This window comes from Phoxinus phoxinus, assembly GCF_949152265.1.
Source record: "Phoxinus phoxinus genome assembly, chromosome: 23".
NCBI lineage: Eukaryota > Metazoa > Chordata > Actinopteri > Cypriniformes > Leuciscidae > Phoxinus > Phoxinus phoxinus.
This window is the reverse complement of record NC_136898.1, coordinates 32501-55000: the sequence shown is the minus strand read 5'-3', so window position 1 is coordinate 55000 and position 22500 is coordinate 32501. Positions and strand designations below refer to the sequence as shown.

General features: G+C 50.7%; 2 protein-coding genes across 3 annotated transcripts in view; one reads left to right on the top strand and one right to left on the bottom strand.

Moving 5' to 3' along the window:
* Positions 1 to 2128, top strand: part of hlcs (holocarboxylase synthetase (biotin-(proprionyl-CoA-carboxylase (ATP-hydrolysing)) ligase)) — a 41870-nt gene extending 39742 nt beyond the window's left edge. For both annotated transcript variants that reach the window (XM_079600578.1, XM_079600577.1), the window contains one exon: positions 619 to 2128. In XM_079600578.1, coding sequence (XP_079456704.1) covers positions 619 to 787 — 169 coding nt within the window. In that variant the 3' untranslated portion in view covers positions 788 to 2128. The remainder of the gene's footprint in view (positions 1 to 618) is intronic.
* A 207-nt stretch (positions 2129 to 2335) lies between these two features.
* Positions 2336 to 22500, bottom strand: part of sim2 (SIM bHLH transcription factor 2) — a 32049-nt gene continuing 11884 nt past the window's right edge. The window contains exons 6-10 of the mRNA XM_079600452.1: positions 17406 to 17605; positions 11884 to 11990; positions 11444 to 11591; positions 10875 to 11356; positions 2336 to 4336 (exon numbers count right to left, since the gene is read on the bottom strand). Of these exons, the coding sequence (XP_079456578.1) occupies positions 3795 to 4336; positions 10875 to 11356; positions 11444 to 11591; positions 11884 to 11990; positions 17406 to 17605 (1479 nt within the window). The 3' untranslated portion in view covers positions 2336 to 3794. The remainder of the gene's footprint in view (positions 4337 to 10874; positions 11357 to 11443; positions 11592 to 11883; positions 11991 to 17405; positions 17606 to 22500) is intronic.

Here is a 22500-nt window from a genome sequence, read left to right as displayed (position 1 = left end):
TGTGTGTGTGTTTCAGGGGCCTGACGTGTGTGTGTGTGTGTGTGTGTGTGTGTGTGTGTGTGTTTCAGGGGCCTGACGTGTGTGTGTGCGTGTGTGTGTGTTTCAGGGGCTTGACGTGTGTGTGTGTGTGTGTGTGTGTTTCAGGGGCCTGACGTGTGTGTGTGTGTGTTTCAGGGGCCTGACGTGTGTGTGTGCGTGTGTGTGTGTTTCAGGGGCTTGACGTGTGTGTGTGTGTGTGTGTTTCAGGGGCCTGACGTGTGTGTGTGTGTGTTTCAGGGGCTTGACGTGTGTGTGTGTGTGTGTTTCAGGGGCTTGACGTGTGTGTGTGTGTGTGTGTTTCAGGGGCCTGACGTGTGTGTGTGTGTTTCAGGGGCCTGACGTGTGTGTGTGTGTGTGTGTGTGTGTGTGTTTCAGGGGCCTGACGTGTGTGTGTGCGTGTGTGTGTGTTTCAGGGGCCTGACGTGTGTGTGTGCGTGTGTGTGTGTTTCAGGGGCTTGACGTGTGTGTGTGTGTGTGTGTGTTTCAGGGGCCTGACGTGTGTGTGTGTGTTTCAGGGGCCTGACGTGTGTGTGTGTGTGTGTGTGTTTCAGGGGCCTGACGTGTGTGTGTGTGTTTCAGGGGCTCGCGTGTGCGTCTGTGGAGTGAGGACGGGCCGGAGGCCGAGGTTCGGGGTCTGGATGAGAGTGGGTTTCTGCAGGTGTGGACAGGAGATGAGATCGTGACGCTGCAGCCGGACGGAAACTCCTTCGACATGATGAAGAACCTCGTGGTGACGAAGAGCCGATGAAGATCAGCTGACCACGCTTCAGTCACAGCGGCTCGTAGCGGCTCGCGGAGATCTGCGGTCTCGGCACGCGGGATTCAACAGAACAATCTTTGACACTGACACGTGTTTTCTTCAGAATAACTTTTATTCTGTAAACAGCCGTTGACGTTTACACAGCTTCTGTATATGGCTTACAGAGAACACACTCGTCACATCACACTCATCACATCACACTCATCACATCACACTCGTCACATCACACTCGCCCTCCTCTCAACACATGCACACACTGATACGAGTCGGGAAAGCAGAAGAATGACCCGGTGTGTGTGAGACCTGGTCTGTGTGTGTGTGACCCGGTGTGTGTGTGAGACCTGGTCTGTGTGTGTGTGACCCGGTGTGTGTGTGAGACCTGGTCTGTGTGTGTGTGACCCGGTGTGTGTGTGACCCGATGTGTGTGTGTGTGTGTGTGTGTGACCCGGTGTGTGTGTGTGTGTGTGTGTGTGTGTGTGTGTGAGACCTGGTCTGTGTGTGTGTGACCCGGTGTGTGTGTGACCCGATGTGTGTGTGTGTGTGTGTGTGTGACCCGGTGTGTGTGTGTGACCCGGTCTGTGTGTGTGACCCGGTCTGTGTTTGTGTGTGTGTGTGTGTGTGACCCGGTCTGTGTTTGTGTGTGTGACCCGGTGTGTGTGTGTGTGTGTGACCCGGTCTGTGTGTGTGACCCGGTCTGTGTTTGTGTGTGTGTGTGACCCGGTCTGTGTTTGTGTGTGTGACCCGGTGTGTGTGTGTGACCCGGTCTGTGTTTGTGTGTGTGTGTGTGTGTGACCCAGTGTGTGTGTGTGTGTGTGACCCGGTGTGTGTGTGTGACCCGGTCTGTGTGTGTGACCCGGTCTGTGTTTGTGTGTGTGTGTGTGACCTGGTCTGTGTTTGTGTGTGTGACCCGGTGTGTGTGTGTGTGTGTGACCCGGTCTGTGTGTGTGACCCGGTCTGTGTTTGTGTGTGTGACCCGGTGTGTGTGTGTGACCCGGTCTGTGTTTGTGTGTGTGTGTGTCTGTGACCCGGTCTGTGTTTGTGTGTGTGTGTGTGTGACCCAGTGTGTGTGTGTGTGTGTGACCCAGTGTGTTTCACAGGAAAGGCTGTTGCTCTGATTTACTGTCTAACAAACACTCGTTCTCTGACTGACGCTTGTTAAAACTCTTAATTGTTTTTTCTCTTTAGATTTTGAGGTGATTTGTTTGTTCATAAATCAGGTTGTGTTAAATCTGTCAATATAACTCAATGGTTTGTAAACTGATATATGGAGGATCGCTTTTAAAGAACATTCCTGAATTGTACAAAATGAAATAAAATGATTGTGATTGACATGTCGTGTGACGTGTGTGTGTGTGTGTGTGTGTGTGTGTGTGTGTGTGTGTGAAACCGAGTGTGTGTGTGAGAGAGAGACAGAGAGAGTGTGTGAGAGAGAGAGACACAGAAGAGAGTGTGCGTGTGTGTGTGTGAGACACAGAAGAGAGTGTGTGTGTGTGTGTGTGTGTGAGAGACACAGAGAGTGTGTGTGTGTGTGTTCATCCTCTACATCTAGCAGCTCATCCATCATCTACACCTCGTGCTGCAGTTTCGTCTCTCGTCTTGATGAGGTGAAAATATTCCTCCGATCTCTAAACTCAGATCTTTCACTTCATCACGAACACATTAATCCGCGGACACTTCCTCACATCACCGCGAGCGGGTTCCCTCGGATGTGATTCTTCCGCGGCTCCAAACCCAGCCTTTAGAAATCATTAAGCGAATATCTCTGAGATCCCCAATATCCTGTTAGCGGGCAGCTGGAGGTCTGTGGAGGTCAGCACACATCTCTCTAACAGCAGACCCTGTCCCCGGGGACGCTCTTCCTCAAACCCACAGTCTTCCTCCGCAAACAGCCGTGTTGACCCTCGTGCTGAGGATATTAGACCTTTATAAACGGCTGAGCTCTTCTCCGGTGGAATCGGGATGAAGGTTCTTGCACCAACAATAATAACATTAATAACGCCGCTTTTGAGAATCATTGCTTTTGATGGACGTTTAGTTGCTGGGAGACGCTCACGTTTATTGAGTTTCTAAGCAAACTAGTTCCAGTCATTTTAGTAACCTGCATAAGTCAGACCATAAATAATCACGCTATGATATTAGCAGCTATATATCAGGACTGAGGGATTGGTTGTTCAACAACAGAAAACCGGACCCAATAAATTATTGTTTTTCTTCAGATGTCCATAGAAATCATATCATTCCAGCTCATATGAAAGGCAATGTTTAAAAGTTCTTCATTTAAAGCTGAATTATGACATATTCCCCGGTTTCACAGACCAGGTTTAAGCTAATCCGGACTAAAATGCATGTTTGAGCAGTTTTAACTAAAAGCATCTCTTAAAACATCGTTTTGTCTCGAGATGCAGACCAGTAATGTGTTTTTCTAAGGCACGATTATTAAAGCTGCTTAAATGCCCTAACTGAACTAAGGCCTAATCCTGGCTCAATCTAAGCCTCGTCTGTGACACCGGGCCATTGTGTTAGTCAGTTTAATCTTCAGAGTCATTGGTACGTCCTGAAGAGTGAAACTCTGCGACATTGATCTGTCCAATCACGTGAGTCTGGGGCGGGACTATCAGTCCAACTGACCAATGACTGATGAGGAGGCTGTATTCCACACTTCTGAAATGTGTCTGTAGTTACAGAAATCCTGCGGAAACGTCGGCTTTTAAATGGTTAAAATAGATTAAATGTTTTCATTTGGTAAATAATGGCACAAAAGCGTGTTTCAAAAACAATATGTGGATCATTCTGTCACGTGCATATCTGTGAGTTTGATCTGGAGACCCGGAATCTTCTTCCTCGTATTCCGGAGAGGATGGCTAGTATCGCGGTGAACTGGCGCGCAGCGGGAACACACACTCCACACCTGACGCTGCTTCATGTGTGATCAGAACATCTGCAGCTTTGCATAAAACAGTGAAGAGGTCGGAGGTCAGTGTGACTGGACGGCGCGTCACCTTTCGTTGCTGATGATGACCGACGTGCCGATGCAGTGAGGAGCACGGTGTCCGTCGGGACCGGGGCTCTGGGTCCGGTACAGGTGCGGCCGGTGTCTGTCGGGACCGGGGCTCTGGGTCCGGTACAGGTGCGAGCGGTGTCCGTCGGAACCGGGGCTCTGGGTCCGGTACAGGTGCGGGCGGTGTCTGTCGGGACCGGGGCTCTGGGTCCGGTACAGGTGCGAGCGGTGTCCGTCGGGAGCACTCTGGGTCCGGTACAGGTACGGGTTCCCCTCCTCGCTCAGAGCGCAGGGTCCGGGTGGGAAAGAGCCGCGTTTGGACAGAACATGGTTGAGGTTCAGAGAGACGAACGGACTCTGTGTCGTTCCCAGCAGCCTCTTCTCCTCCAGGTCGCTCTGATCCGAGAGCCTGTCCTCGTATGGCCTGCGCTGACCGAAGCCCTGGTTCTGGTTCTGGCCGGGTTCCTCTTTAAACGCAGTGGCGGGTCTGAAGCCTCCGGGCAGAAGCTGGGCTGCGAACGTGCCGTCTGCCGCCGGACCTGATGAACACAGAGCTGGTTAGATGTGCGGATCGCTTTCTGTGAATCTAGTCCATTCATGACCTCAGAACGATTCAATTCACAATGAAATTCGTTATTAAAGGTGACAATTTATTAAAGGCCCCTTTTCACCAGATGTAATATAAATCTATGAAGTTCCCAGAATGTGTGTGAAATTTCAGCTCAAAATACCAGATATTTTTTTATTGCTTGTCAAATTTGCCCCTTTTTTGGTGTGAGCAAAAACGCACCGTTTTTGTGTTTTTTTAAATGCAAATGAGCTGCAGCTCCGCCTCCGTTCAGAAGAGGGCGGAGCTTCAGAAGCTCCGGCAATAACAGAACTGGCCAATCTCACTCATCCAGAATCCCAGAGTAACCAGCAGTGAGTGCAGCCTTACGGAGAGACTCAGAGTTTCTGGATGTTAGTGGAGACATTTGTGTAGTTGTTGTGGAGTTACACTGATCATCTCATCATCATGTTGAACTCTTACACAAGTGTCCACAGTTCCTGAGGTGTTTATAAGACAGCGCTGACATGTTCTGGCCACTAGTGTTCAGTGCTCGTCTGTGCTCGACCACAGAACAGTTTCATGCTTTGCTGGATCTTCTGCCATCGCCTTAGAACTGGTCTCTGTTGGCGCTTGAGGAACCAAATGTCGGCTGGTGTGTGTAAACCTGCAGATTAAGCTACAATATGTAATTGTTTTCGCCGCTAGGGGTCGCTATCTTCTTACAATAACACAGGCGTAGGTTGATGACCGTGAAGATTTCGCTCTATCGCTCGCTTCTGCTGCTTCTATCGATCGCTTCTGCTGCTTCTATCGCTCGCTTCTGCTGCTTCTATCGCTCGCTTCTGCTGCTTCTATCGCTCGCTTCTGCTGCTTCTATCGCTCGCTTCTGCTGCTTCTGCTGCTTCTATCGCTCGCTTCTGCTGCTTCTATCGCTCGCTTCTGCTGCTTCCATCGCTCGCTTCTGCTGCTTCTGCTGCTTCCATCGCTCGCTTCTGCTGCTTCTGCTGCTTCTGCTGCTTCTGCTGCTTCTATCGCTCGCTTCTGCTGCTTCTGCTGCTTCTATCGCTCGCTTCTGCTGCTTCTGCTGCTTCCATCGCTCGCTTCTGCTGCTTCTGCTGCTTCTGCTGCTTCCATCGCTCGCTTCTGCTGCTTCTGCTGCTTCCATCGCTCGCTTCTGCTGCTTCCATCGCTCGCTTCTGCTGCTTCTGCTGCTTCTATCGCTCGCTTCTGCTGCTTCTGCTGCTTCTATCGCATCGCTTCTGCTGCTTCTGCTGCTTCTATCGCTCGCTTCTGCTGCTTCTGCTGTTCTATCGCTCGCTTCTGCTGCTTCTATCGCTCGCTTCTGCTGCTTCTGCTGCTTCTATCGCTCGCTTCTGCTGCTTCTGCTGCTTCTATCGCTCGCTTCTGCTGCTTCTGCTGCTTCTATCGCTCGCTTCTGCTGCTTCTGCTGCTTCTATCGCTCGCTTCTGCTGCTTCTGCTGCTTCTATCGCTCGCTTCTGCTGCTTCTATCGCTCGCTTCTGCTGCTTCTATCGCTCGCTTCTGCTGCTTCTATCGCTTGCTTCTGCTGCTTCTGCTGCTTCTATCGCTCGCTTCTGCTGCTTCCATCGCTCGCTTCTGCTGCTTCTGCTGCTTCTATCGCTCGCTTCTGCTGCTTCTATCGCTCGCTTCTGCTGCTTCTATCGCTCGCTTCTGCTGCTTCTATCGCTCACTTCTGCTGCTTCTATCGCTCACTTCTGCTGCTTCTGCTGCTTCTATCGCTCACTTCTGCTGCTTCTGCTGCTTCTATCGCTCGCTTCTGCTGCTTCTATCGCTCGCTTCTGCTGCTGCTTCTGCTGCTTCTATCGCTCGCTTCTGCTGCTTCTGCTGCTTCCATCGCTCGCTTCTGCTGCTTCTGCTGCTTCTGCTGCTTCCATCGCTCGCTTCTGCTGCTTCTGCTGCTTCCATCGCTCGCTTCTGCTGCTTCCATCGCTCGCTTCTGCTGCTTCTGCTGCTTCTATCGCTCGCTTCTGCTGCTTCTGCTGCTTCTATCGCATCGCTTCTGCTGCTTCTGCTGCTTCTATCGCTCGCTTCTGCTGCTTCTGCTGTTCTATCGCTCGCTTCTGCTGCTTCTATCGCTCGCTTCTGCTGCTTCTGCTGCTTCTATCGCTCGCTTCTGCTGCTTCTGCTGCTTCTATCGCTCGCTTCTGCTGCTTCTGCTGCTTCTATCGCTCGCTTCTGCTGCTTCTGCTGCTTCTATCGCTCGCTTCTGCTGCTTCTGCTGCTTCTATCGCTCGCTTCTGCTGCTTCTATCGCTCGCTTCTGCTGCTTCTATCGCTCGCTTCTGCTGCTTCTATCGCTTGCTTCTGCTGCTTCTGCTGCTTCTATCGCTCGCTTCTGCTGCTTCCATCGCTCGCTTCTGCTGCTTCTGCTGCTTCTATCGCTCGCTTCTGCTGCTTCTATCGCTCGCTTCTGCTGCTTCTATCGCTCGCTTCTGCTGCTTCTATCGCTCACTTCTGCTGCTTCTATCGCTCACTTCTGCTGCTTCTGCTGCTTCTATCGCTCACTTCTGCTGCTTCTGCTGCTTCTATCGCTCGCTTCTGCTGCTTCTATCGCTCGCTTCTGCTGCTGCTTCTGCTGCTTCTATCGCTCGCTTCTGCTGCTTCTGCTGCTTCTATCGCTCGCTTCTGCTGCTTCTGCTGCTTCCATCGCTCGCTTCTGCTGCTTCTATCGCTCGCTTCTGCTGCTTCTATCGTTCGCTTCTGCTGCTTCTATCGTTCGCTTCTGCTGCTTCTATCGCTCGCTTCTACTGCTTCTATCGCTCGCTTCTGCTGCTTCTGCTGCTTATATCGCTCGCTTCTGCTGCTTCTGCTGCTTCTATCGCTCGCTTCTGCTGCTTCTGCTGCTTCTGCTGCTTCTATCGCTCGCTTCTGCTGCTTCTGCTGCTTCTATCGCTCGCTTCTGCTGCTTCTGCTGCTTCCATCGCTCGCTTCTGCTGCTTCTATCGCTCACTTCTGCTGCTTCTGCTGCTTCTATCGCTCGCTTCTGCTGCTTCTGCTGCTTCTATCGCTCGCTTCGCTGCTTCTGCTGCTTCTATCGCTCGCTTCTGCTGCTTCTGCTGCTTCTATCGCTCGCTTCTGCTGCTTCTGCTGCTTCCATCGCTCGCTTCTGCTGCTTCCATCGCTCGCTTCTATCGCATCGCTTCTGCTGCTTCTGCTGCTTCTATCGCTCGCTTCTGCTGCTTCTATCGTTCGCTTCTGCTGCTTCTATAGCTCGCTTCTGCTGCTTCTATTGCTCGCTTCTGCTGCTTCTATCGTTCGCTTCTGCTGCTTCTATCGCTCGCTTCTGCTGCTTCTATCGTTCGCTTCTGCTGCTTCTATCGTTCGCTTCTGCTGCTTCTATCGTTCGCTTCTGCTGCTTCTATCGCTCGCTTCTGCTGCTTCTATCGTTCGCTTCTGCTGCTTCTATCGTTCGCTTCTGCTGCTTCTATCGCTCGCTTCTGCTGCTTCTATCGCTCGCTTCTGCTGCTTCTATCGCTCGCTTCTGCTGCTTCTATCGCTCGCTTCTGCTGCTTCTATCGTTCGCTTCTGCTGCTTCTATAGCTCGCTTCTGCTGCTTCTATCGCTCGCTTCTGCTGCTTCTATCGTTCGCTTCTGCTGCTTCTATCGCTCGCTTCTGCTGCTTCTATCGTTCGCTTCTGCTGCTTCTATCGTTCGCTTCTGCTGCTTCTATCGTTCGCTTCTGCTGCTTCTATCGCTCGCTTCTGCTGCTTCTATCGCTCGCTTCTGCTGCTTCTATCGCTCGCTTCTGCTGCTTCTATCGTTCGCTTCTGCTGCTTCTATAGCTCGCTTCTGCTGCTTCTATCGCTCGCTTCTGCTGCTTCTATCGTTCGCTTCTGCTGCTTCTATCGCTCGCTTCTGCTGCTTCTATCGTTCGCTTCTGCTGCTTCTATCGCTCGCTTCTGCTGCTTCTATCGATCGCTTCTGCTGCTTCTATCGCTCGCTTCTGCTGCTTCTATCGCTCGCTTCTGCTGCTTCTATCGCTCGCTTCTGCTGCTTCTATCGCTCGCTTCTGCTGCTTCTGCTGTTTCTATCGCTCGCTTCTGCTGCTTCTGCTGCTTCTATCGCTCGCTTCTGCTGCTTCCATCGCTCGCTTCTGCTGCTTCTATCGCTCGCTTCTGCTGCTTCTATCGCTCGCTTCTGCTGCTTCTATCGCTCGCTTCTGCTGCTTCTGCTGCTTCTATCGCTCGCTTCTGCTGCTTCTGCTGCTTCTATCGCTCGCTTCTGCTGCTTCTATTGCTCGCTTCTGCTGCTTCTATCGCTCGCTTCTGCTGCTTCTGCTGCTTCTATCGCTCGCTTCTGCTGCTTCTATTGCTCGCTTCTGCTGCTTCTATCGCTCGCTTCTGCTGCTTCTGCTGCTTCTATCGCTCGCTTCTGCTGCTTCTATTGCTCGCTTCTGCTGCTTCTATCGCTCGCTTCTGCTGCTTCTGCTGCTTCTATCGCTCGCTTCTGCTGCTTCTATTGCTCGCTTCTGCTGCTTCTATCGCTCGCTTCTGCTGCTTCTGCTGCTTCCATCGCTCGCTTCTGCTGCTTCCATCGCTCGCTTCTGCTGCTTCTGCTGCTTCTATCGCTCGCTTCTGCTGCTTCCATCGCTCGCTTCTGCTGCTTTTGCTGCTTCTATCGCTCGCTTCTGCTGCTTCTATCGCTCGCTTCTGCAGCTTCTATCGCTCGCTTCTGCTGCTTCTATCGCTCGCTTCTGCTGCTTCTATCGCTCGCTTCTGCTGCTTCTATCGCTCGCTTCTGCTGCTTCTATCGCTCGCTTCTGCTGCTTCTGCTGCTTCCATCGCTCGCTTCTGCTGCTTCCATCGCTCGCTTCTGCTGCTTCTATCGCTCGCTTCTGCTGCTTCCATCGCTCGCTTCTGCTGCTTTTGCTGCTTCTATCGCTCGCTTCTGCTGCTTCTATCGCTCGCTTCTGCAGCTTCTATCGCTCGCTTCTGCTGCTTCTATCGTTCGCTTCTGCTGCTTCTATCGCTCGCTTCTGCTGCTTCTATCGCTCGCTTCTGCTGCTTCTATCGCTCGCTTCTGCTGCTTCTATCGCTCGCTTCTGCTGCTTCTATCGCTCGCTTCTGCTGCTTCTGCTGCTTCTATCGCTCACTTCTGCTGCTTCTGCTGCTTCTATCGCTCGCTTCTGCTGCTTCTATCGCTCGCTTCTGCTGCTTCTATCGCTCGCTTCTGCTGCTTCTATCGCTCGCTTCTGCTGCTTCTGCTGCTTCTATCGCTCGCTTCTGCTGCTTCTATCGCTCGCTTCTGCTGCTTCTATCGCTCGCTTCTGCTGCTTCTATCGCTCGCTTCTGCTGCTTCTGCTGCTTCCATCGCTCGCTTCTGCTGCTTCCATCGCTCGCTTCTGCTGCTTCTATCGCTCGCTTCTGCTGCTTCCATCGCTCGCTTCTGCTGCTTTTGCTGCTTCTATCGCTCGCTTCTGCTGCTTCTATCGCTCGCTTCTGCAGCTTCTATCGCTCGCTTCTGCTGCTTCTATCGTTCGCTTCTGCTGCTTCTATCGCTCGCTTCTGCTGCTTCTATCGCTCGCTTCTGCTGCTTCTATCGCTCGCTTCTGCTGCTTCTATCGCTCGCTTCTGCTGCTTCTATCGCTCGCTTCTGCTGCTTCTGCTGCTTCTATCGCTCACTTCTGCTGCTTCTGCTGCTTCTATCGCTCGCTTCTGCTGCTTCTATCGCTCGCTTCTGCTGCTTCTATCGCTCGCTTCTGCTGCTTCTATCGCTCGCTTCTGCTGCTTCTGCTGCTTCTATCGCTCGCTTCTGCTGCTTCTATCGCTCGCTTCTGCTGCTTCTATCGCTCGCTTCTGCTGCTTCTATCGCTCGCTTCTGCTGCTTCCATCGCTCGCTTCTGCTGCTTCTGCTGCTTCTATCGCTTGCTTCTGCTGCTTCTATCGCTCGCTTCTGCTGCTTCTATCGCTCGCTTCTGCTGCTTCTGCTGCTTCCATCGCTCGCTTCTGCTGCTTCCATCGCTCGCTTCTGCTGCTTCCATCGCTCGCTTCTGCTGCTTCTATCGCTCGCTTCTGCTGCTTCTGCTGCTTCTATCGCTCGCTTCTGCTACTTCTGCTGCTTCCATTGCTCGCTTCTGCTGCTTCTGCTGCTTCTATCGCTCGCTTCTGCTGCTTCCATCACTCGCTTCTGCTGCTACTATCGCTCGCTTCTGCTACTTCTGCTGCTTCCATTGCTCGCTTCTGCTGCTTCTGCTGCTTCTATCGCTCGCTTCTGCTGCTTCCATCACTCGCTTCTGCTGCTTCCATCGCTCGCTTCTACTGCTTCTGCTGCTTCTATCGCTCGCTTCTGCTGCTTCTATCGCTCGCTTCTGCTGCTTCTATCGCTCGCTTCTGCTGCTTCCATCACTCGCTTCTGCTGCTTCCATCGCTCGCTTCTGCTGCTTCTGCTGCTTCTATCGCTCGCTTCTGCGATTAACAGCCCTGCTATGTGTCCGTCTGTCGAATCTGAAGTCAGTGACTCTGGTGTGTGTGTGTGTGTGTGTAGGTACCAGAGAATGCGCTGCAGGCGGCAGGAGTTTGCAGGTGCGCCGTGGGTTTATTAGCGCAGCTCCAGGGCGACTGCAGTGAGGAGAGGACGGGTCGTCTGGAGGAGATCGGGGTCACCGGTGCTTTCCGGCACTCGCTGGAGGCCTGCGTCTGCGTGTGTGTGTATGCGTAGGACAGAGGCAGCGTGTGAGACGGCTCCTGCACGTGCATCAGTGAGACCGGGCTCTGCTGGCAGCTCTTCCAGGACGAAGACTCCAGCGAGGTCTGGAAACCACAAGCACTCGAGGTCACGTTCCCAAGTGAGTCTGTCAGCACCTTCACCTGCGAATACGGACATGCTTTGGCTTTGCTTTTGAGTTTGGCTGCTTTGGCTTTCAGCTGTTTGCGTGAGTCCTGAGGAGCTGCCACACAGTTCTTATAGGACAGAGACGGTCTGGATCTGCTCTGGTCCTGAGAGAGCTGCATCTCTTTATATTCCACATCCCTGCGGATAGAGAAACACGGCATCAGATTGAGCGGTTCTGGCTCGCTGTGAGGGAGGTCAAAGGTCAGGAGGTCAAAGGTCACTCACGTGAGGACGTAGTTGACGCTGACGATGCAGTGCGGTCGAGACGAGCGGCTGTTGTGGATGATGGTGGCGCAGCTCTGCATCCAGACCCAGCCGCCGTGTTTCGACAGCAGACGGTAGTACTTGGTGGTGACCTGCCCCTTCACCAGCACTGAGACACACACACACACACACACACACACACTCTTTTATTTTCTGTCTGTGTGTTGTAGAATTTTCTGTTTATGTGTCCAATGATTTTGTCAATGTAAACACCTTGAGTCCAGCACAAATTTCCCCTTTGGGGACAATGAAGTGTATTTCAGTCATTCACACACACACACACACACACAGCTTCACTAGGGTTTCCATGCAAACGCTGCTCATACGTGTCAGTAGAACGAACACATTCATGCTGCGGCTGTAGATGATCTACAGAGGAAAGTGTGTGTGAAGCGACTCACGTAGATGATGTGCGTATCGCAGCTGGAAGACGTCACAGCCGTGGACGTGATGGTAGAGAGTCTTCTCAATCAGATCCTGCGGCTCATAACCGGTTAACTCCGCCACCCTGTTACACACACACACACACACACACACACACACACACGTTCAGATGAAAGAGAATCCTTTAAATGGTTAAAAATCACAGCTGATGTTTCTTCTGGTTGGTTCCAGACTGTAAGTATGATTGGTGTATTCAGGTCCTCCTGGGAAGTTTGTATTTACAAGTTGGAAAGCCGAAAATACGATGTCAAGTCACTTTGATTGGAGCAAGATTGCTATTACAGTTTCTACAAAAATTCAGCAAGATTCTTTAACTCTACTTCTATAAAATTATGATTAAAGAATGCATGTTTTGTTTTTATTCATTTTAAGGAGATGATGTAAATTGTATCGTTATATGTTATTTTGTACAAGCAATTTAGCTAGTTTTATTGTAAATGGAAAAAATACTTTTATTAATTTCAACAAATTGACCATCGATACAGAAGCTGTTTCTCGCGGTTGATCGTGCGTTCGCTGCTACATGAGGCTCTTTCTCAGTGTTTCTGTCTCGTTTTACTGCACAAAAGAAAAATGAGTGAAGAAATTAAATCTTGTTTACTGAAAAACAGATAAAAATTAAATGACGTGCTCGTTTTTCATAAAACAAGACTTAATATCTTCACTCATTTTGCATCTCCTGTAAATGATACACTATATTGTCAAAAGTTTTGTGACGTCTGCCTTTACATGCACCAGAACTTTAATGACATCCCATTCTTAATCCGTAGGGTTAATATGGAGTTGCTCCACCCTTTGCATCTATAACAGCTTCAACTCTTCTGGGAAGGCTTTCCACAAGGTTTAGGAGTGTGTTTATGGGAATGTTTGACCATTCTTCTAGAAGTGCATTTGTGAGGTCCGGCACTGATGTTGGACGAGAAGCTTTCAGTCTCGCTGTAATTCATCCCAAAGCTGTTCTATCGGGTTGAGTTCAGGACTCTGTGCAGCCAGTCCAGTTCCTCCACACCACACTCCTCATCCATGTGTTTACGGACCTGCTCTGTGCACTGGAGCGCAGTCACGCTGGAGCAGGAACATCAACAAACTATTCCCACAAAGTTGGGAGCATGAAATTGTCCAAAATGTCTTGGTATGCTGAAGCATCAAGAGTTCCTTTCACTGGAACTAAGAGGCCAAGCACTGCAAAACAACCCCACACCATAACCACCCCTCCACCAAACAACCCCACGCCATAACCACCCCTCCACCAAACAACCCCACGCCATAACCACCCCTCCACCAAATAACCCCACACCATAATCCCCCCTCCACCAAACAACCCCACACCATAATCCCCCCTCCACCAAACAACCCCACGCCATAACCCCCCCTCCACCAAACAACCCCACACCATAATCCCCCCTCCACCAAACAACCCCACGCCATAACCACCCCTCCACCAAACAACCCCACACCATAACCCCCCCTCCACCAAACAACCCCACGCCATAACCACCCCTCCACCAAACAACCCCACGCCATAACCCCCCCTCCACCAAACAACCCTACGCCATAACCCCCCTCCACCAAACAACCCCACACCATAATCCCCCCTCCACCAAACAACCCCACACCATAACCCCCTCCACCAAACAACCCCACACCATAACCCCCTCCACCAAACAACCCCACACCATAATCCCCCCTCCACCAAACAACCCCACACCATAATCCCCCCTCTACCAAACAACCCCACGCCAAATTTCCCCCTCCACCTCCATCAAACAACCCCACACCATAACCCCCCTCCACCAAACAACCCTACGCCATAACCCCCCTCCACCAAACAACCCCACGCCATAATCCCCTCCACCAAACAACCCCACGCCATAATACACCATCCCCCCCCCCCTCCACCAAACAACCCCACACCATAATCCCCCCTCCACCAAACAACCCCACACCATAATCCCCCCTCCACCAAACAACCCCACACCATAATCCCCCCTCTACCAAACAACCCCACGCCAAATTTCCCCCTCCACCTCCATCAAACAACCCCACACCATAACCCCCCTCCACCAAACAACCCTACGCCATAACCCCCCTCCACCAAACAACCCCACGCCATAATCCCCTCCACCAAACAACCCCACACCATAATCCCCCCTCCATCAAACAACCCCACACCATAATCCCCCTCCACCAAACAACCCCACACCATAACCCCCTCCACCAAACAACCCCACACCATAACCCCCTCCACCAAACAACCCCACACCATAACCCCCTCCACCAAACAACCCCACACCATAATCCCCCCTCCACCAAACAACCCCACACCATAATCCCCCCTCTACCAAACAACCCCACGCCAAATTTCCCCCTCCACCTCCATCAAACAACCCCACACCATAACCCCCCTCCACCAAACAACCCTACGCCATAACCCCCCTCCACCAAACAACCCCACGCCATAATCCCCTCCACCAAACAACCCCACGCCATAATACACCATTCCCCCCCCCCTCCACCAAACAACCCCACACCATAATCCCCCCTCCACCAAACAACCCCACACCATAATCCCCCCTCCACCAAACAACCCCACACCATAATCCCCCCTCTACCAAACAACCCCACGCCAAATTTCCCCCTCCACCTCCATCAAACAACCCCACACCATAACCCCCCTCCACCAAACAACCCTACGCCATAACCCCCCTCCACCAAACAACCCCACGCCATAATCCCCTCCACCAAACAACCCCACGCCATAATACACCATACCCCCCCCCCCCCTCCACCAAACAACCCCACACCATAATGCCCCCTCTACCAAACAACCCCACACCATAATCCCCCCTCCACTAAACTTTACGCTTGGCACAATGCAGTCAGGAAAGTACAGTTCTCCTGGCAACTGCCAAACCCATACTCGTCCATCAGATTGCCAGACAAAGAAGCGTGATTCGTCCCTCCAGGGAACACGTGTTCACTGCTCTAGAGTCCAGTGGCGGCTGCTTTACACCACTGCATCCCACGCTTTGCATTGCACTTGGTGATGCAGCTGCTCAGCCATGGAAAGCTATTCCATGAAGCTCTACGCACTGTTCTTGAGCTAATCTGAAGGCCACAGAAGTTTGGAGGTCTGTAGATATTGACTATTCAGAAAGTTGGTGACTTCTGCGCACTGTGAGCCTTTGCATGCGATGACCCGCTCTGTGGCCCTAACACTTCGTGGCTGAGTTGCTGTTGTTCCCAATAGCTTGCACTTCGTTATAATACCACTAACAGTTGACCATGGAATATTTAGTAGTGAGGAAGTTTCATTTAAGCATTTAAGCAGGCTTGGGTAACCCCACTGTTTAAGAAACCCACTCTAAATCCAGCACATCTAGAAAATTACAGACTGGTATCCCTTCTTCCATTCGTTGCAAAAACACTTGAACGAGTTGTTTTAAACCAGATCTCCTCTTTTCTTACGTACAACAACCTCTTGGACAACAATCAGTCTGGTTTCAAAAGTGGACACTCAACTGAGACTGCTCTGCTCTCAGTAATTGAAGCTCTGAGACTGGCAAGAGCAGCTTCCAAATCCTCAGTTCTCATCCTGCTGGATCTGCTGCCTTTGTCCTTCTACGCTGATGACACACAACTCTACCTCTCGTTCCAGCCGGATGATCCGACGGTAGCCGCTCGCATCTCAGCCTGCCTGACAGACATTTCCGGCTGGATGAAGGATCACCACCTTCAACTAAACCTTGCGAAGACAGAGCTACTCGTAATCCCGGCTAACCCAACACTTCATCACAACTTCTCCATTCAGCTCGTCATCCATAACTCCATCAAGATCAGCCAGGAACCTTGGAGTTGTAATTGATGACCAATTGATCTTCACAGACCACATTGCTAGCACTGCCCGGTCATGCAGATTTCCCTTGTACAACATCAGAAGGATCAGGCCCTTCCCATCAGAGCTACACAACTCCTTGTCCAGGCGCTTGTTCTGTCCAGACTGGACTATTGTAATGCTCTCCTGGCTGGTCTCCCAGCTTGCACTGTCAAACCTCTGCAACTGATCCAGAAGCTGCTGCTAGAGTGTCTTCAACGAGCCGAAGAGAGCACACGTCACTCCTCTCCTCACGAAATTGCACTGGTTGCCAGTTAGAGCTCGCATCACATTCAAGTCACTGACGTTTGCCTACAGAACAACCACTGGCACTGCTCCCTTGTACCTGAACTCATTACTTCAGACTTATGTGCCATCCAGAAACTTGCGCTCTGCAAGCGAGCGGCGTCTGGTGGTGCCATCTCAAAGAGGCACGAAATCTCTCTCTCGGACCTTCACCATGACTGTTTCTGCTGGAGGAATGATCTGCCTAACTCAACCAGAGCTGCAGAGTCCGTAGCCATTTTCAAGAAACGGCTGGAGACGCATATTTTTCGGCAGCACTTGATCCAGTAATACTAACACTTTCTCTTCTATTCTATTTTTTTTTTTACATGTACTGCGTTAGATTGAACTGAGAAAGGTCATAGCACTTACATATTGTTGTCCTACTGTTAGTTTGACTGCTTCTATTGTTCTTTTTTGTAAAAGCGTCTGCTAAATAAATAAATGTAAATGTAATGTAAAAGTTTCAGGAATGGACTTATTGCACAGGTGGCAACCGATCACGGTCCCACGCTTGAGTTTACTGAGCTCCTGAGATCGACTCGTTCTTTCACAGATGTTTGTACAAGTTTGATTTATACACCTGTGGCCATGGAAGTGATTGGAACACTTGAATTCAATGATTTGGAGGAGTGTCCCAATACTTTTGGCACTATAGCAGACTGATCTCATGAAATGGCGTATGTATGACACACCAATTCGTATTCCATTCGGCATGCTATCCTATCAAGATGCATAATCGCTTATTGGCGTGTTTTTCAATCACATCTGGGGATATGGTTCGTTTCGGTGTAGACATGCACGCGGAATCACATCCGGGGATGATGGTTCGTTTCGCTCAGAACATTTGACAGAAGTTGTGCCGAATTTTGACTCCCTGACAAATTATTAACCCCCTCGTTGAAGTCAGTACCTGATTCCCTAATCCTAACCCTCACCCACAACTGATCCTAAACCTACCCATACTAGGGCGTAGACATACACGCGGCGTAGACATACACGCGGATAGCTCAAAATGCGTACAGATACACATATGTTTACGCAAAGACATGATGTCATGTTGAATATAGAGTATCTTGATTTTAGAATGTTTAGATATGTATGCAGGAAAAGACAGAAACACTGAGGAAGAGCCTGATGTTCGCAGAGTACGATCTTTCCGACATGACTTGAATGCACCATATTATTTGTGGAAGTGAAAGTTGAATGCTGCACTGTGTGTGTGTGTGTGTGTGTGTGTGTGTGTGTGTGTGTGTGTGTGTGTGTGTGTGTGTGCGCTGCGCTGTGAGAGACGGTGTTCAGAGTTCAGCCGAATCTCACCTGCTGTCCAGGAAGATGAGTTTGAGATCGAGACTCGCGCGGAACATGAACATGTTGCTGTGGAGTTTGATCTCTGTCACGCCGCTGGGAGGAAGAGACTGACCGACGGCCACCAGACCCACGATCTGATAGCAGGACTCATACAGAGACACGTCCATCACGAACTGACGGAGCTTCAGGTACCCGCTGCAGTGAATCACCTGTGAGCATCAGACTGGTTCAGTGTTTCATGTGTGGAAGAAGTGTGTGTGTGTGTAGGTGACAGTAACTGTAAGTGTTTTTGTATCTTTTTCTCATTTTATTTTAGCGCAGTTGTAGTTACTAGGAAACATTGTTTACTGTTCACATGCTAGAATCGTGTGGTGAAGTCTCGTTTGTTCGCGTTTGGTTAAACAGTTTTGACAGTGAGGCGTGTCCAGCTGTATTCAATTACGACATTTCAAGTAGGTATAAAATCAAGTAGTATACCGCAGAAGTGGACACGGCAGCCCTCGTGTGAAGACTCTACCTGCGCGACTCCACCGAGCCAGGAGACCGACAAGGCACTTGAGTATTTTCTTGTTATTTCCTTCCTTTTTCTACACAACTTGTTTTCATCTTTCTGTTTGTGACCTCTCTTCACTATGTGCTTCCAAATCCCTACTTGTATTACTAACACAAAAATCAAATGTCACATGTAGGAGGCTGTAAAATCCTAACAACCTGCATACCTTTCCGGTGTCTTCTAGTACTTGAATCTCTTTTCCTATCGATCTCTGGAATTGCCAGTCCGCTGTAAACAAAGGTGATTTCATTACATCTATTTCTAGCCTATTGGCCCTGACTGAGACCTGGATCAGACCAGAGTACACTGCCACACCGGCTGCGCTCTCCACTCACTTCTCTTTCTCACACACCCCTCGCCTGACCCGAAGGGGTGGAGGTACTGGTCTGCTCATCTCAAACGATTGGAAATTTTATCCTTTACCACCTCTGGGTGACAACAGAAATGGTTAAAATCCATTTTGTAGTCGTCCCCCAGGTCAGCTTGGCAGTTTCTTAGAAGAGCTAGATGTGCTACTCTCTTCCTTCCCCGAGGATGGCACTCCTCTCATAGTTCTTGGAGACTTCAACATCCACCTTGAAAAGCCTCAAGCTGTTGATTTCCACACTCTGCTTGCATCATTCGACCTCAAACGAGTATCAACTGCGGCTACTCACAAATCAGGTAACCAACTGAACCTTATTTACACACGCTACTGCTCCACTGACCATACACTGGTCACTCCACTGCACACCTCAGATCACTTCCTCCTCACTCTCAACCTCAACCTGCCTCAGAACACAACACACACTCCTCCACAGGTCACCTTTCTCAACCTCAACCTGCCCCAGAACACAACACACACTCCTCCACAGGTCACCTTTCTCAGCCTCAACCTGCCCCAGAACACAACACGCACTCCTCCACAGGTCACCTTTCTCAACCTCAACCTGCCCCAGAACACAACACGCACTCCTCCACAGGTCACCTTTCTCAACCTCAACCTGCCCCAGAACACAACACGCACTCCTCCACAGGTCACCTTTCTCAACCTCAACCTGCCCCAGAACACAACACGCACTCCTCCACAGGTCACCTTTCTCAACCTCAACCTGCCCCAGAACACAACACACACTCCTCCACAGGTCACCTTTCTCAACCTGCCTCAGAACACAACACACACTCCTCCACAGGTCACCTTTCTCAACCTGCCTCAGAACACAACACACACTCCTCCACAGGTCACCTTTCTCAACCTCAACCTGCCCCAGAACACAACACACACTCCTCCACAGGTCACCTTTCTCAACCTCAACCTTCCCCCAGAACACAACACACACTCCTCCACAGGTCACCTTTCTCAACCTCAACCTGCCCCAGAACACAACACACACTCCTCCACAGGTCACCTTTCTCAACCTCAGCCTGCCCCAGAACACAACACACACTCCTCCACAGGTCACCTTTCTCAACCTCAACCTGCCCCAGAACACAACACACACTCCTCCACAGGTCACCTTTCTCAGCCTCAACCTGCCCCAGAACACAACACACACTCCTCCACAGGTCACCTTTCTCAACCTCAACCTGCCCCAGAACACAACACACACTCCTCCACAGGTCACCTTTCTCAACCTCAACCTGCCCCAGAACACAACACACACTCCTCCACAGGTCACCTTTCTCAACCTCAACCTGCCCCAGAACACAACACACACTCCTCCACAGGTCACCTTTCTCAACCTCAACCTGCCCCAGAACACAACACACACTCCCTCCACAGGTCACCTTTCTCAGCCTCAACCTGCCCCAGAACACAAAACACACTCCTCCACAGGTCACCTTTCTCAACCTCAACCTGCCCCAGAACACAACACACACTCCCCCACAGGTCACCTTTCTCAACCTCAACCTGCCCCAGAACACAACACACACTCCTCCGCAGGTCACCTTTCTCAACCTCAACCTGCCCCAGAACACAACACACACTCCCCCACAGGTCACCTTTCTCAGCCTCAACCTGCCCCAGAACACAACACACACTCCTCCACAGGTCACCTTTCTCAACCTCAACCTGCCCCAGAACACAACACACACTCCTCCACAGGTCACCTTTCTCAACCTCAACCTGCCCCAGAACACAACACACACTCCTCCACAGGTCACCTTTCTCAACCTCAACCTGCCCCAGAACACAACACACACTCCTCCACAGGTCACCTTTCTCAACCTCAACCTGCCCCAGAACACAACACACACTCCCCCACAGGTCACCTTTCTCAACCTCAACCTGCCCCAGAACACAACACACACTCCCCCACAGGTCACCTTTCTCAGCCTCAACCTGCCCCAGAACACAACACACACTCCTCCACAGGTCACCTTTCTCAACCTCAACCTGCCCCAGAACACAACACACACTCCCCCACAGGTCACCTTTCTCAACCTCAACCTGCCCCAGAACACAACACACACTCCCCCACAGGTCACCTTTCTCAACCTCAACCTGCCCCAGAACACAACACACACTCCTCCACAGGTCACCTTTCTCAACCTCAACCTGCCCCAGAACACAACACACACTCCTCCGCAGGTCACCTTTCTCAACCTCAACCTGCCCCAGAACACAACACACACTCCTCCACAGGTCACCTTTCTCAACCTCAACCTGCCCCAGAACACAACACACACTCCCCCACAGGTCACCTTTCTCAACCTCAACCTGCCCCAGAACACAACACACACTCCTCCGCAGGTCACCTTTCTCAACCTCAACCTGCCCCAGAACACAACACACACTCCCCCACAGGTCACCTTTCTCAGCCTCAACCTGCCCCAGAACACAACACACACTCCTCCACAGGTCACCTTTCTCAACCTCAACCTGCCCCAGAACACAACACACACTCCTCCACAGGTCACCTTTCTCAACCTCAACCTGCCCCAGAACACAACACACACTCCTCCACAGGTCACCTTTCTCAACCTCAACCTGCCCCAGAACACAACACACACTCCTCCACAGGTCACCTTTCTCAGCCTCAACCTGCCCCAGAACACAACACACACTCCTCCACAGGTCACCTTTCTCAGCCTCAACCTGCCCCAGAACACAACACACACTCCTCCGCAGGTCACCTTTCTCAACCTCAACCTGCCCCAGAACACAACACACACTCCTCCACAGGTCACCTTTCTCAGCCTCAACCTGCCCCAGAACACAACACACACTCCTCCACAGGTCACCTTTCTCAACCTCAACCTGCCCCAGAACACAACACACACTCCTCCACAGGTCACCTTTCTCAACCTCAACCTGCCCCAGAACACAACACACACTCCTCCACAGGTCACCTTTCTCAGCCTCAACCTGCCCCAGAACACAACACACACTCCTCCACAGGTCACCTTTCTCAACCTCAACCTGCCCCAGAACACAACACACACTCCTCCACAGGTCACCTTTCTCAGCCTCAACCTGCCCCAGAACACAACACACACTCCTCCACAGGTCACCTTTCTCAACCTCAACCTGCCCCAGAACACAACACACACTCCTCCACAGGTCACCTTTCTCAGCCTCAACCTGCCCCAGAACATAAAATGACTTACTATCACAACAAAATTAACAATTCTTCTGACTCTCGTACGCTTTTCAAAACTTTCTCCTCCCTTCTTAATCCTCCTCCTCCATCAATCCTAACAGCTGATGATTATTTTTAAAGTGGACTATCGAAATAAAGTGTTACCCAAATATATTCAAATGCGCATACCTATAGACTAAACACGCAATACGCATGTGCACGGCGTCTGCGTTTTTACCGGTTTGCGTTTTAAAGTTTGCGCAGAGATAACCTTTTTTTTCAACGCTTGTACCTTGGAACCTATTTCTAAGTTTGCGTTCTCGAGCCACCAGGCACTGTTCTGTGCAGATGAGCGGGCTTATTAAATTGTTAGATTAGATTGTTAAATGAACTGCTTCTATTGCTTTCCTCATTTGTGAGTTGCTTTTGGATAAAAGCATCTACTAAATGATTAAATTATTAAATGTAAGTGTGTGTGTGTGTGTGTGTGTGTGTGTGTGTGTGTGTGTGTGTGTGTGTGTGTGTGTGTGTGTGTGTGTGTGTGTGATAGTGTGTAAGAGAGTGTAAGAGAGTGTAAGAGAGTGTAAGAGAGTGTAAGAGAGTGTAAGAGTGTGTAAGAGTGTGTAAGAGTGTGTAAGAGAGTGTAAGAGAGTGTAAGAGTGTGTAAGAGAGTGTAAGAGAGTGTAAGAGAGTGTAAGAGTGTGTAAGAGTGTGTAAGAGAGTGTAAGAGAGTGTAAGAGAGTGTAAGAGTGTGTAAGAGAGTGTAAGAGAGTGTAAGAGAGTGTAAGAGTGTGTAAGAGTGTGTAAGAGAGTGTAAGAGAGTGTAAGAGTGTGTAAGAGTGTGTAAGAGAGTGTAAGAGAGTGTAAGAGTGTGTAAAAGAGTGTAAGAGAGTGTAAGAGAGTGTAAGAGAGTGTAAGAGAGTGTAAGAGTGTGTAAGAGAGTGTAAGAGAGTGTAAGAGAGTGTAAGAGAGTGTAAGAGAGTGTAAG